We start from the raw sequence: 14,390 nt of genomic DNA on the forward strand, positions 1-14,390 counted from the left end.
CCATCTGGAGTATTTCATTACAGGGCCTGTGCCACTCCTGTGTCCCTCCCTCAACCTGAGTCACTGTGGCATGTCTAGAGACTCACCTCACCCCCCAGTTCTTCAGGGATCTCACCTGTTTGCATCAGTACCACTGCCATGGAAAGAGTACCTAGGCCTCAACCCAGGCACTGTATTAGTTTTGTGTATACCTGATCCTAGGGCTCTGACTCCACTGCTGGTCTCAGTACCAGCTTACCAGACTAGGTGTCAAGAGTGGTCCCCTTTCTTAGAACTTTCTGTCATGGGCCACAAAGGAAAATAGGAGGACACCAACATCCTTTACCTCTAAGGATCCCAATAGCCTTACCTGTGGTTGCCAATTACAGGACCTCCACAGAGTGCCACAGAAGACCCCCACAGACACTGACCTCATGATAGCTGCTTGGAGACTGCCACTGTGCCCTCACAGGAAAACAAAACAAAACACTGCCTCACAACCAGCTGGCACAGTTGCAGGAACCATCAAGTGAAACTCTTTCTTTACTGAAGCCAGTCCTAAAAGGCTGGAGAGTTCAATGTTTCCTCACCTGCACAGACACAAATGCAAAGCAACCAGAAACATGAAACCTCAAAAAACATACCACCACCAAAGGAACACAGTTTTCCAGTAACTGATCCCAAAGAAGTGGAGCTCTATAAGTTACCTGAAAAAGAATTCAAAGCAATTATTTTAAGGAAGCCCAGTGCAATTCAAGAGAACACAAATAGACAACAAACTCAGGAAAACAATGCATGAACAAAATAAGAATTTCAACGAATCATAAAAACCAAACAAATTTCATAGCTAAGGAGTACAATGAATGAACTCAAAAATGCTGTAGAGAAAAGGCTCAATCAGGCAGACGAAAGAATCTGCAAAATTAAAGAAAGTTCTCTTAACATTATCTAGTCAAGGGGGAAATACATCTGAATGAAAAAGATTGAAGGAAGCATACATGAATTATGGGACAGCATCGTTTGAAATAATATTCACATTATGGGAGTCCCAGAAGGAGAAGGGAGAGTAAAAGGGACAGAAAACTTATTAAAAGAAGTAGTGTATGAAGACTTCACAAATCAGGGAGAGATATGGCCATCCAGGAACATGAAGGCCACGGATCCTAAATAGATTCTACCCAAAGAGATCTTCACCTAGACAGTATAATCAAGATCTCAAAAATCAGATATAAGTTTAAAAGCATCAAGAGAAAAAGACTCATCACATTGAAAGAAATCCTGATAAGGCTATCAGCATATTTCTCTGCAGAAATCTTGCAGACCTTGAGAGAGTGTAATGAATTTAAAGTGCTCAAAGGAAAAAGAAAAAAAAAAAACTGTCAAATGAGAATACTTTACCGTGGAAAGCTGTTCTTCAAAAATGAAAGAGAAGGATACTTTCCCAGACAAACAAAAGGTGAGGGAATTTTTCACCGTGCCTTACAAGAACTAGCCTCTTAATGAGTGAGTACTTAATGAGTTCTTGGAGCTGAAATAAAATGATGCTGCCTAATAACATGAAAATAAATGAACATAAAAAGTTCACTGATAAAGGTTAAATTCAAAATTCAAATTCAAATATACTCAAATTCAAAATATTCTAATACTGCAATGGTACTTTGTAAATAACTTTGAACTCTAGCATATAGGTTAAAAGACAAAAATGTTAAAAATAACTACAGCTACAATATTTTGTTAGTGGATGCACACAATTGAAAAGGTGTAAATTGGGACACAAACAGCGTAAATGGGGAGGGAATGAATTTGTAGAATTTTTTTATGCAATTGAATTTAAGTTCTAGCTTAAAATAGACTGTTAAAACTATGAGATGTATTATGAAATTCTCATGGTAATAACAAAGAAAAATCCTATAACCTATACACAAATGATACAGAAGAAAGCATAACACAACAAAAAAAATCATCAACTCACAGAGACAGCAAGAAAGGATAGAGGGAACTATGAGACAATAAAAAAGCAATTAACAAAATGGCAATAAGTGCTTACCTATCAATAATTGCTCTAAATGTAAATAGTTTAAATTCTCAAATTAAAAGACATAGAATAAATTAATGGATAAAAAAAGGACCCGACTATATGCTGCCTACAAGAGATTCACCTAAGCTTTAAAATACTTATAATGAAGGGATGGAAAGTATTCCATGTAAATGGAAACCAGACAGCAGGGATAGCTATACTTATAGCAAACAAAATAGATTTTAAGTCAAAAATTAAGTGAAAAAGGTCATTAGATAATGATAGAGGTATCAGGTCATTAAAAGGATGTAACAATTATAAATATATATGCAACTAACAATAGAATACCTAAGATATTAAACATTTACAGATCTGAAGGTAAAAACAGATAGCAATGCAGTAATAGTAGGGGACTTCAATACCCTGCTCTCATCAATGGATAGATCATCCAGACAGAAAAACAGTATGGAAATAATGAAATTGAACTACAGTTTAGATCAAATGGACCTACAGACACAGAATATTACAACCAACAACAACAGAACACCCATTTTTCTCAAGTATCATGGAATATTCTCCAGGATATACTATGTTATATCACAAAACAAGGCTTAACAAATTTAATAATTCAAATCTTATCAAGTACCTTTTCTGACCACATGGTATGAAATTAGAAATCGGTAACAGGAAGAAAGCTGGGAATTCACAAGTATGTGGATTAAACTTCTGAAAAAGCAATGGATCAAAAGGAAGTAGAATATTGAAACAAATGGATATGGAACACAAATATCAAAACTTACAGGATTCAGCAAAAGCATTTCTAAGAGGGAAGTTTATAATTATAAACACCTACATTAAAAAAAAAAAAAAGATCTCAAATAAACAACCCAACTTTAATCTCAAGGAAATAGAAAAGGAAGAACAAATAGCAAAAGGAACAAAATAATAAAGATTAGAGCAGAAATAAATGAAATAGAGACTAGAAAGACAATAGAAAAGATCAATGAAATTAAGAATTGGTTTTTGTAAGATGAACAAAATTGACAAAACTTTAGGTAGGCTTACTAAGAAAAAAAGGAAGATGACTCAATAAAATTAAAAATGAGGTAGGAGACATTGTATCTGATACCACAGAAATACAAAGGATCACAAGAGACTATTAAGAATAATTATATGCCAACAAATTAGATAACTTAAAATAAATGGATAAGTTCCTAGACAAATACAACTTAGTACAACTGAATTGAGAAGCAATAGAAAAACTGAACAGACCAATAATGGGCAAGATTGAATATGTAATCAGAAACCTCCCAACATATAAAAGCCTTCACAGGTGAATTCTACCAAGCATTTAAAGAAGGAATAATACCAATCCCTAAACTCTTCCAAAAGAGCAAGGAACACTTCCTAACTCATTTTATGATGTCATCTTTACCTGATACCAAGCCAGAAAAGGACACTAGAAGAAAATAAAATTACAGGCTGATCTTCATGATGAACGTAGATGCAAATATCTTCATTGAAATACTAGCACGGAATTCAAGAGCACATTAAAAGGGTCATACACCGTGATCTAGTGGGATTCATCCCTGGGGTGCAAGGATGGTTCAACATATGTAAGTCAATAAATGATACACTACATTAACATAATGAAGGATAAATATATGATCATATATTAATGGATGCAGAAAAATCATTTAACAAAATTCAACATTCTTTCATGATTAAAAAAACACCTCTCAATAAACTAGGTATAGAAGGAATGTTCCTCACCGCAATACAGATAATATAGAGAAGCCCACAGCTAACATTACCTTCAGTGGTGAAAAGTTAAAAGTCTCTCCTCTAATATCTGGGTCAAGACAAGGATGCCTATTCTTACCACTATATGCTATTTAACATAATATTGGAAGTTGAGGCTGGAGCAATTAGGCAAGAAAAAGAAAGGCATCCACATCAGAATAAAAAAATTAAAATTGTCTCTTTTTGCTGATGACATGATCTTATATAGAGAAAACCCTAAATACACCACCAAAAACTTATAGAAATAATAAATTTAGTAAAGTTGCAGAATACAAAATTAACATACAGAAATCAGTTCCATTTCTGTACACTAACAATGAACTATCTGAAAGAGAAATTAAGAAAGAAATCCCATTTACAATACCATTACAAACAACAAAATATTTAGCAATAAATTTAACTAAGGAGGTGAAAGATATGTACACTGAAAACTCTAATACACTGATGAAATCTATTGAAGTAGACACAAACAATTGAAAGATATCCCTTGCTCTTGTGTTGGAAAAATTGATATTATTTAAATGTCCATATTGTCTAAAGCAATCTGCAGGTTCAGTGCAATCCGTATCAAAATTCCAATGGCATTTTTCACAGAAATAGAAAAAGCTGTCCTGAAGTTAGTATGGAACCACAAACAACCCCAAATAGCAAAATAAATTCTGAGAATAAAAAACCAAGCTGTAGGCATCACACTTCTTTATTTCAACCTATATTACAAAGCTGTAGATACCAAAACAGTGTGTTGCTGGCACACAGGCAGACAGACCAGTGGAACAGAATAGAAAGCCCAGCCATAAACCCATGAATATATGGTCAACTAATTTTTGCCAAAGTCACCAAGAACACATAAGGGGAAAAGGATACACTCTTCGGTCAGTGGTATTGGGGAAACTGGATACCCACATGTAGAAGAATGAAACTGGACTCGTATTTTACACCAGTCACACAAAAAATTACTTGAAATGTATCAAAGACAAATGAAGCCATAAAAAAACTTACCTGAAACCGTAAACCACCTAGAAGAAAACATAGGGATAAATCCTTGAATCCTTGACATTGGTCTTGGCAATGCTTTCTACGATAAGACACCAAGTGCACAAATGAAAGCTAAAACAAACAAACAGGTCTACATAAAACTAAAGAGCTTCAACACAGCAGAGGAAACAATACATTGAAATAGCAACCTACAGAATAGGAAAAATATTTGCAACTATATATCTGATACGGGGTTAATATCCAAAATACAAATAATTTATAAAACTAATAGCAAAAAAGCAAGTAATCCAATCAGAAAATGAGCAGAGGATAAATACATATATTTCCAAAGAACCCATACAAATAAATAGCCAATGGATACATTAAAAGGTGCTCAATATCACTAATCATCATGATAATGCAAATCAAAACCAAAATGAAACATACCCTCATATCTATTAGAATAGCTATAATCAAGAAAATACAAGTGTTGGCAAGGATGTGGAGAGAAGGGACCCCCCTCCCCTCGTTCACTTGATGTAAATTGATGCAGCCACTATGAAAAACAGTATGGCAGATCTTTATAAAATTAAAAATGGAACTACCATATGTTCCAGCAATCCCACTCCTGGGTATTTGTACAATGGAATTCAAATCAGTTTGTCAAAGACATAAATGCACCCCCATGTTTACTGTAGCATTGTCCACACAGTAGCCAAGAGATGGAAACAATGTAAATGTCCTTTGATGGATGAAAGGATAAAGAAAATGTGACATATGTTTATAAAGGATATTATTTGGCCACGACAAAGAAGGAAATCATGCCATTTGTGACAACATAGATGAACCTGGAGTGCGTTATGCTAAGTGAATAAAGCCAAATATAGAAAGACAAATAGTGTATGGTTTCATTTACATGTGGAATCTAAAGACAAAAAAAAATTTCATAGAAACAGAAATTAGAGTGGTAGTTACCTGGAGCTGTGGGGAAGAGAAAATAGGGCAATGTAGGTCAAAGGGTACAAATTTTCAGTTATAAAAAGAAGTTCTGTGGATTTAATGTACTTCATGGTGATTATGGTTAATAATATGGTAGTGTATACTTGAAAGTTGCTGAGAGTAGATCTTAAGCATTCTCATCACACACACACACACACACACACACACAAATAGTTAATTCTGTGAGATAATGTATTGTTAAGTATCTTCATCTTGGTAATCAGTCCACAGTGTATATGTATGTCAAATCCACTTACTGTACATTTTAAATATTCACAATTATGTTTGTCAGTTATCCCTCAATTTAAAAAAAATGAAAAACTATGAAGAAATTAACAAAGATGCATACATACTACAATCTAATCACCAGACCCCATTCAAATTTCTTAGTTTTCTCAATAACATTCTTTATAGCAACACGATTTAGTTCAGAATCACATATTGTCTTCAGTTGGCATGTCACTCTTAACCTCTGCTATGGACAGTTCCTCAGTCTTTCCTTGGAATTTAGGAAGTTTACAGGGCAGTTATTTTGTAGAATGTTCCTACATTTGGGTTTGTCTGATGTTTCTTCATGATTATATTTGGCATGTGGATCTTTCATAGGAATATCATAGAAGTGATCTTGTGTTCTTTGCATTGCATCCTATCAGGTGCTATTCAATTTCTTTTTTAAAATTAAACTTATTGGGATGACAATGGCTAGTAAAATTACATAGGTTTCATGTGCACAATACTATAATACATTAAATATCACATTGTGTGTTCACCACCCAGAGTTAGTTCTCCTTCCATCACAATATATTTAACCCCGTTTATCCTCATCTACCACCACCACCACCCTTATTCTCTGGTAACCACGAAATTGTTGTCTGTCTATGAGTTTTTGTTTCTTTATTTGTTTATCTTGTTCCTTTGTTGCTTTCAGTTTTATATCCCACATATCGGTGAAATCATATGGTTCTCAACTTTTTCTGTCTGACTGATTTTGCTTAGCATAATAATCTCAAGATCCATACAAAAACCACAATGAGATATCACCTCACACTGATTAGAATGGCTATCATTAAGACAAATAATGACAAATGTTGGAGAGGCTGTGGAGAAAAAGGAACCCTCATACATTGTTGGTGGGAATACAGATTGATGCAACCACTATGGAAAACTGTGGAGGTTCCTCAAAAAATTAAGAATAGAATTATTATATGATCCAGCAATCCCTCTCCTGGGTATATACCCCAAAAATCTGAAAACATTTATTCGTAAAGATATATGTACTCCAATGTTCATTGCAGCTTTGTTTACGGTGGCCAAGACATGGAAACAACCAAGTGTCCTTCTATAGACAATTGGATAAAGATGTGGTATATATACACAATGGAATACTACTCTGCCATAAGAAGAGATAAAATAGTGCCATTTGCAACAACATGGATGGATCTTGAGATTATTCTAAGCAAAATAAATCAGACACAGAAAGTCCAGACCCATATGATTTCACTGGTATGTGGGATATAAAACTGAAAGCAACCAAGGAACAAGACAAAGAAACAAAAACTCATAGGCACAGACAATAGTTTAGTGGTTACTGGAGGCTAAGGGGGAATGCGGGTGGTAAATGAGGGTAAACGGGATCAGGTACACGGTGATGGAGGGAGAGCTGACTCTGGGTGGTGAACGCACAGTGTGATATATAGAAGATATAATACAGAACTGTGCACTTGAAGCCTATGTAACTTTACTAACCGTTGTCACCCCAAAAACTTTAAAAACAAATCTCATTTTAGCTCCTCTTTCAATGCCGACAATCCCTTTTTTTCTCAATATTTCTGAGATTTTTATGCTGTACTATTCCCTTTTGTCTAGAACAGAAGCTAATGTTCAGCTGGCTCTCAGATCTAATCTTGCCTTTGGGGAAGGTGGATACAATCTTGCTATTTAAGATGTTCATTTCTTTTGTAATCTTAGAACTGGTAATACCTACGTCCAGGGTGTGTAAGGGTGTAGTGGTGCCCAGGGTGGTTCCAGTCTGTTGTCCTTGTGTGCTGGAGGAAGACAGACTTACACTCTGGGATGCACAACTATACACAATTGATGATGACTGCTGTTTTTATTACTTTTTTTTTCATGACAGGAAAAGTATTGCATGAGGAACATGTTGAACTCTTGATGGAAGAGTTTGCGTTCCTGAAAAAAGAAGTGGTGGGAAAAGAACTGCTGAAAGGAACTCTTCTCTTCACAGGTCAGTTTCAGGTGGGATCACAAGTCATGCGTAACTGGAGAGACCAGAATGCCATCCAGGTTTTTTCCTAGCTCGCTAAGATGTGAACTAGGGTTTATTAATGCTAAAGATTCTCTGTCTGAGGGCCAGTTTAATTTTTTAAAGCATCCACAAACAGTAAAAATACTGATTTTTTTCTTTCCTCAAGTGTGATTGAATTGCTTGGTGGGTCTTGGGTAAAAAGTGTGTTAGAAATCTTAAGCATGATTATGCTTCTATCCCCATCTACTAAGCAGAGTTTTCTCTCATGAAATCTTAAAAAGCTGGAGATTATTTTTCCACAGGAGGTTGAAAATGAAACCTCTCTTTTTAAAAAATGACTGAGAGAAAGGTTTTTGGAGAGGAGAATGTACTACTCTTTGTGGAACAAATAGAACATGCTAGCCCCTTTCATCCTCCAGCAAATTACAAGGACATTGGCTGTGGCCAAAATACTTGATCTACCATATATTTGGCTATTTCCTTTATGTTGGTCATTCTTTGAGCACCTCCACTAGCAATAGGAAATAAGCGTTCTGGAGACTCCTGTCCAGTCACTTTTGAATGGACTCCTAATCTGTCCCTAGGATGTCTGTGGCACCTTTCCTGAGGGCTTCCATTACAGAAAGGAAACCTTGACATGGTTTGGCGTTAAATTGTAAAACCATTAATCTCTTCATGAGTTTCCAGAAAATATAATGGAAGCTCATTTCAAAATACATCTTCATCACTTAAACTGGTATAATTAGTTGTGGCAACAAATAATAATATCCATTAATTTTCACAAGGAACTGTGCTAAGTATATGGCATGCATTATTTCATGTTAATGCAAATGCTAATCCTATAAACTAGGTTTTATTACCCCCAGGATACAGGTAAAATATTAAACTCAGAGAGGTGAGTAGCTTCACAAAATTGACACAATAGTTATGTGGCAGAGGCAGATTGGAGATTAGGCCTCTGAAAACATGGCTCAAAATTTTGATGGCTGCTTAGTCCTCTGCAAAGAACAAGAGCAAATGGTAAACAATGCAGAGGAAGCCACCCTTCTTTTGTAAGTTTGATACTTAGGTCCTAGTGATTTCAAACCATGTTGTCTATGAAAATAATAACTTCTGTTTGCTTTTCAAAATAATTTTTCAAGTGCAGGTGAGATATGTTACATTAGTTTCATGTGTACAACATAGTAATTAGACATTTATATAACTTATGAACTGATCACCCTAATAAGTCTGACCCACCTGACACCGTACATTATTATTACAGTATTATTGACTATATTCCTTATGTTGTACTTTACATCCACATGACTGTGTTTTTAACTGGCAATTTGTACATCATAATCCCTTCCCCCTTTTCATCCTTCCCTCAAATCCCCCTCCTATCTGGCAACCATCAGTTTCTTCTACATAAGTCTGTTTCTGTTTTGTTTGTTATTTATTTTGTTCTTTAAATTCCACATATAAGTGAGATCATGTGGTATTTTTCTTTCTCTGACTTATTTCACTTAGCATAATAATCTCTAGGTTCATTCATGTTGTCACAAATGGCAAGATTTCATTCTTTTTATGGCTGAGTAGTATTCCATTGAATAAATATACCACACCTTTATCTATTCATCTATCACTGGACATTTAGGTTGCTTTCATATCTTAGCTATTGGAAGCAATATTGCAGTGAACATAAGGATGCATATATCTTTGCAAATTATGAATTGGATATCTTTGTATGAATACCCAGAAATGGAATTGCTGAATCCTAAGGTAGATCTGTTCAGATCCTCTGGCCATTTTTTATATCACATTGTTATTTTGGTGTTAAGTTACATGAATTCCTTATATATTTTGGATATTAACCCCGTATCAATGTATCATTGCCAAACATCTTTTCCCAGTCTGTAGGTTGTCTTTTCATTTTGTTGACAGTTTCCATTGCTCTGCAAAAACTCTTTAGTTGGATGTAGTCCCATTGCTTTATTGTTCTTCTTTTGTTTCCATTGCCTAAAAAGACACATCAAAAACAAAAATTATTAAGAGCAATGTCAAAGAGTATACTGCCTGTTTTCTTGTAGGAGTTTTACCGTGTTTCCTCGAAAATAAGACCTAGCCGGACCATCAGCTCTAATGCATCTTTAGGAGCAAAAATTAATATAAGGTTTGGTATTATATTGTATTGTATTGTATTATTATATTATATTATATTATATTATATTATATTATATTATATTATATTATATTATATTATATTATATTATATTATAATTATACCTGGTCTTATTTAAGACCGGTTCTTAATATTAATTTTTGCTCCAAAAGACACATTAGAGCTGATGGTCTGGGTAAGTCTTATTTTTGGGGAAACATTTTATGGTGTTGAGTTTCAGTCTTTAATCCATTTTGAGTGTATTCTTGTATATGGTGTAAAAAAGTGATCCAGTTTCATTCTTTTGCATTTGTGTATCCAGTTTTCTCACCACCATTTATTAAAAACACTGTCTTTACCCTATTAAATATCCTTCCCTCCTTTGTCATAGATTAATTAACCATATAGACATGAGATTATTTCTGGATTCTATTCTGTTCCATTGATCTATGTGTCTTTTTTATGCCAATACCATTCTGTTTTGATTACTATAGCCTTGTAGTATAGTTTGATATCAGGTAGCGGGGTACCTCCAAATTTGTTCTATTTTCTGAAGATTGCTTTGGCTATTCAGGGTCATTTATGGTTCCATATAAATTTTGGGATTATTTTTTTCTACTAATATGAAAAATGCCATTGGTATTTTGATAGGGATTCAACTGAATCTGTAGATTGCTCTGGGTAGTATGTACATTTTAACAATGTTAATTTTTACTATCCGTGAGCACTGTATGTTTCCATTTGTTTGTCTCTTCTTCAATTTCTTTCTTTAATGTCTTATACTTTTCCTAGTACACGTCTTTTACCTCCTTTGTTAAATTTATTCTAGGTTTTTTTATTTTTTTGGATGCAATTGTAAGGGAATTGTTTTCTTAATTTCTCTTATAGTTTGTTATTGGAGTATAAAAATGCTACCAATTTCTGACTATTAATTGTGTATCTTGCTACTTTACTGAATTAACTTATCAGTTCTACTAGTTTTTTTGTGGATTGTTTAGCATTCACTATATATAGTATTATGTCATCTGCAAATAATGAGAGTTTTACTTCTTTCCACTTTTGATGCTTTTTATTTCTTTTTCTTGTCTGATTGCTGTGGCTAGGACTTCTAATACTATGTTGAATAAAAATGGTGAAAGTGGGCATCCTTGTCTTCTTCCAGACCTTAAGGAAAACACTTTTAGCTTTTCACTATTGAGTATGATATTAGCTGTGGGTTGGTCTTACATGGTCTTTTTATGTTCAGCTATGTTCCCTCCATTCCCACTTTGCGCAGAATATTTGTCAAAAATGGATGTTAGATTTTGTCAAATGCTTTTTGAATCTATTAATATGATCATATGATATTTATCTAGTGTAGTAACATTAATTGATTTGCACATATTGAATCAACCATGCATCCCAGGAATAAATCCGACTTCATTATGTATGATCTTTTTAATATATTGCTGAATTTGTTTTGCTAATATTTTGTTGAGGATTTTAGCATCTATATTTGCCAGGTATGTGGGCCTATAATTTTCTTTTTTATTCCTTTTTTTTTTTTTTGGTAATGTCTTCATGTGGTTTTGGAATCAGGGTAATGGTGGCCTCATTAAATGAGCTTGGGAGCTTTCCATCCTCTTCAATTTTTTAGAATAGTTTGAGAAGTTTTGGTGTTAATTCTTTGAATGTTTGGAAAAATTCACCTTGACACGATCCAGGACTTTGGTTTGTTGGGATTGTTTTGGTTACACATTCAATATTTTAGTGGTTATTGGTCTGTTCAGATTTTTTTTTTCTGCTCAGTCTTAGAAGATTAGTTCTAGGAATTTGTCCATTTCTTCAAGATTGTCCAATTGTTGGCATATAATTGTTTTCAGTATTTTCTTGGAATCCTTTGTATTTATGTGATGTCAACTGTCACTTCTCTTTCATTTCTGATTTTATTTATTTGGGCCCTCTCTTTTTTTATTCATGAGTCTGGTTAAAGATTTATCAATTTCTTTGTTCTTAAAGAGCGAGCTTTTGGTTTCATTGATCTTTTGCATTGTTTATTTAGACTCTATTTCCGCTCTGATCTTTATTTTTCCTTCGTTCTACTTTCTTGGGACTTTTTTCTTTATCTCTTTCTAGTTTCTTTAGGTGTAAGGTTGGTATTTCTTGGAGATTTTTCTTGTTTCTTGCAGTAGGCCTGTATTACCATTAATTTCCTTCTTAGAAGTACTTTGGCTATGTCCCATAGATTTTGGGTCAATATTTTGTTTTGTTTTGTTTTTTTTCATTTGTCTCAAGGTATTTTTTAAAAATTTTCTCCTTCATTGAAGTGTTAACCCAATTCATTGTTTAGTATCATGTTATTTAACCTCCAGGTGTTTGTGTGTTTTTCAGTTTTCTTTTGTAATTTCTAGTTCATACCATTGTGATCAGAGAAATTGTTTGATGATTTCAATCCTCATAAATTCACTGAGACTTGTTTTCTGGCCTAATATGTGGTCTGTCCTTGAAAATGTTCCATTTGTACTTGAAAAGAACGTATATTTCTTTCTTTAGGGTGAAATATTGTAAAAATATCAATTAAATCCCTCTGGTATAATGTATCATTTAAGGCTACTGTTTCCTTGTTGATTTTCTGTCTTGATGATCTATCCATTGATGTCAATGGGGGTATTAAAGTTGCCTACTATGACTGTATTACTGTCTATGTCTCCATTTATGTCAGTCAGTATTTGCTTTATGTATTTAGGTGGTCCTATAGTGTATGCATAGATGTTTACAAGGGTGTGTCCTCTTGTTGGATTGATCCTTGTATCATTATGAAGTGCCCTTATTTGCCTTTTGTCACAGCTTTTGTTTTACAGTCTTTTTTGTCTGATACAAGTATTGCTACTCCAGTTTTTTTGTTTGTTTGTTTCCATTTGCATTAAATATGTCGTTTACATCCCATTATTTTCAGTCTTTGTGTGTCTTTTGATCTGAAGTGGATCTCTTGTAGGGAGCACATGTATGGGTCTTGAGTACTTATTCATGCATCCACCCTTTGTCTTTTGATTGGAGCATTTAATCATTGTACATTGAAAGTAATTGTTGACAGATATGTAGTTATTGCCATTTTGTTATTCAACTTTTTTACATTTTATTTCTTCTTCTTTTAGAAATCTCTTTAACATTCCTTGTAATACCTGTTTGGTGTTGAACTTCTTTAGGTTTTTCTTTTCTGAGAAGCTCTTTATCTGTCCTTCAATTCTAAATTAAAGCTTTGTTGGGTAGAGTAATCTTGGTTGTAGGTCCTTGCTTTTTATCACTTTGAATATTTCCTGCCAGTCTCTTCTGGCCTGCAAAGTTTGAGTTGGGAAATCAGCTGACAGTCCCTGGTGGGTAACTAACTGCTTTCCTCTTGCTCTTCTTAAGAGTCTCTCTTTGTTTTTATCCTTTGGCATTTTAATTATGATGTATCTTGGTGGGGGACTCTTTGGGTTAATTTTATATGGGACTCTGTGTGATTCCTAGAGTTGTGTATCTATTTTTGTCATCAGGTTAGGGAAGTTGTTTTTGTTATTATTTCTCCAAGTAGGTTTTCAATCTATTACTCTCTCTCTCTCTTCTGCTTATGGTATCCCTATGATATGAATGTTGGTATTTTTAATGTCCTAGAGGTCTCTTAATCCTCATTTTTTATAATTTTTTCCTTCTTTAGATTGGGTATTTTATGCTACCTTATTTTCCAAATCGCCGATTCAATCCTCTGCTTTTCTGATCTACTGTTGATTCCATCTAATGTATCCTTCATTTCAGTTATTGAATTCTTTGTTTCTGACTAGTTCTTTTTTAGGTTTTCTATCTCCATTTTTATGTTTCCTGTTTGTTGAAATACTCACTGAGATCACTGCGCATCCTTATAACCAGTGTTTGGAACTATGCTTGTTTCCATTTCATTTAATTATTTTTCTGGAGTTCTGTTCTTTTATTTGGGACATGTTTCTTTGTCTACTTATTTGGCTGAATCCCAGTGTTTGTTTCTATGTATTAGGTAAATCTGCTATGTGTCCTACTCTTGGTATTGGCCTTATGTAGTAGGTGTACTTTGTGGCCAAGTGGCACAGTCTCCCTATTCACCTGATAGGGTACTCCCTGTTTGTCCCTTTTGTAGGTCCTGTTGTGGTTCAGCCTTGATTACTGTTTTGATGTCAGTGGGGATGATTGACCCTCAGGCTGCCTGGCTATAAGGAATGTCC

At 34.3% G+C, this 14,390-nt stretch overlaps 1 protein-coding gene and 1 long non-coding RNA gene across 8 annotated transcripts in view; one reads left to right on the plus strand and one right to left on the minus strand.

Annotated features, from left to right (window-relative positions):
* Positions 1 to 14,390, plus strand: part of BLVRA (biliverdin reductase A) — a 104,358-nt gene that overhangs the window by 59,658 nt on the left and 30,310 nt on the right. For all 7 annotated transcript variants that reach the window (XM_081079909.1, XM_081079911.1, XM_081079914.1 and 4 more), the window contains one exon: positions 7,908 to 8,015. In XM_081079909.1, coding sequence (XP_080936035.1) covers positions 7,908 to 8,015 — 108 coding nt within the window. The remainder of the gene's footprint in view (positions 1 to 7,907; positions 8,016 to 14,390) is intronic.
* The window catches only part of LOC308510532, an 83,387-nt gene that overhangs the window by 37,019 nt on the left and 31,978 nt on the right, over positions 1 to 14,390 (minus strand). The window lies entirely within an intron of this gene.

This window comes from Rhinolophus hipposideros, assembly GCF_964194185.1.
Source record: "Rhinolophus hipposideros genome assembly, chromosome: 18".
Classification (NCBI taxonomy): domain Eukaryota; kingdom Metazoa; phylum Chordata; class Mammalia; order Chiroptera; family Rhinolophidae; genus Rhinolophus; species Rhinolophus hipposideros.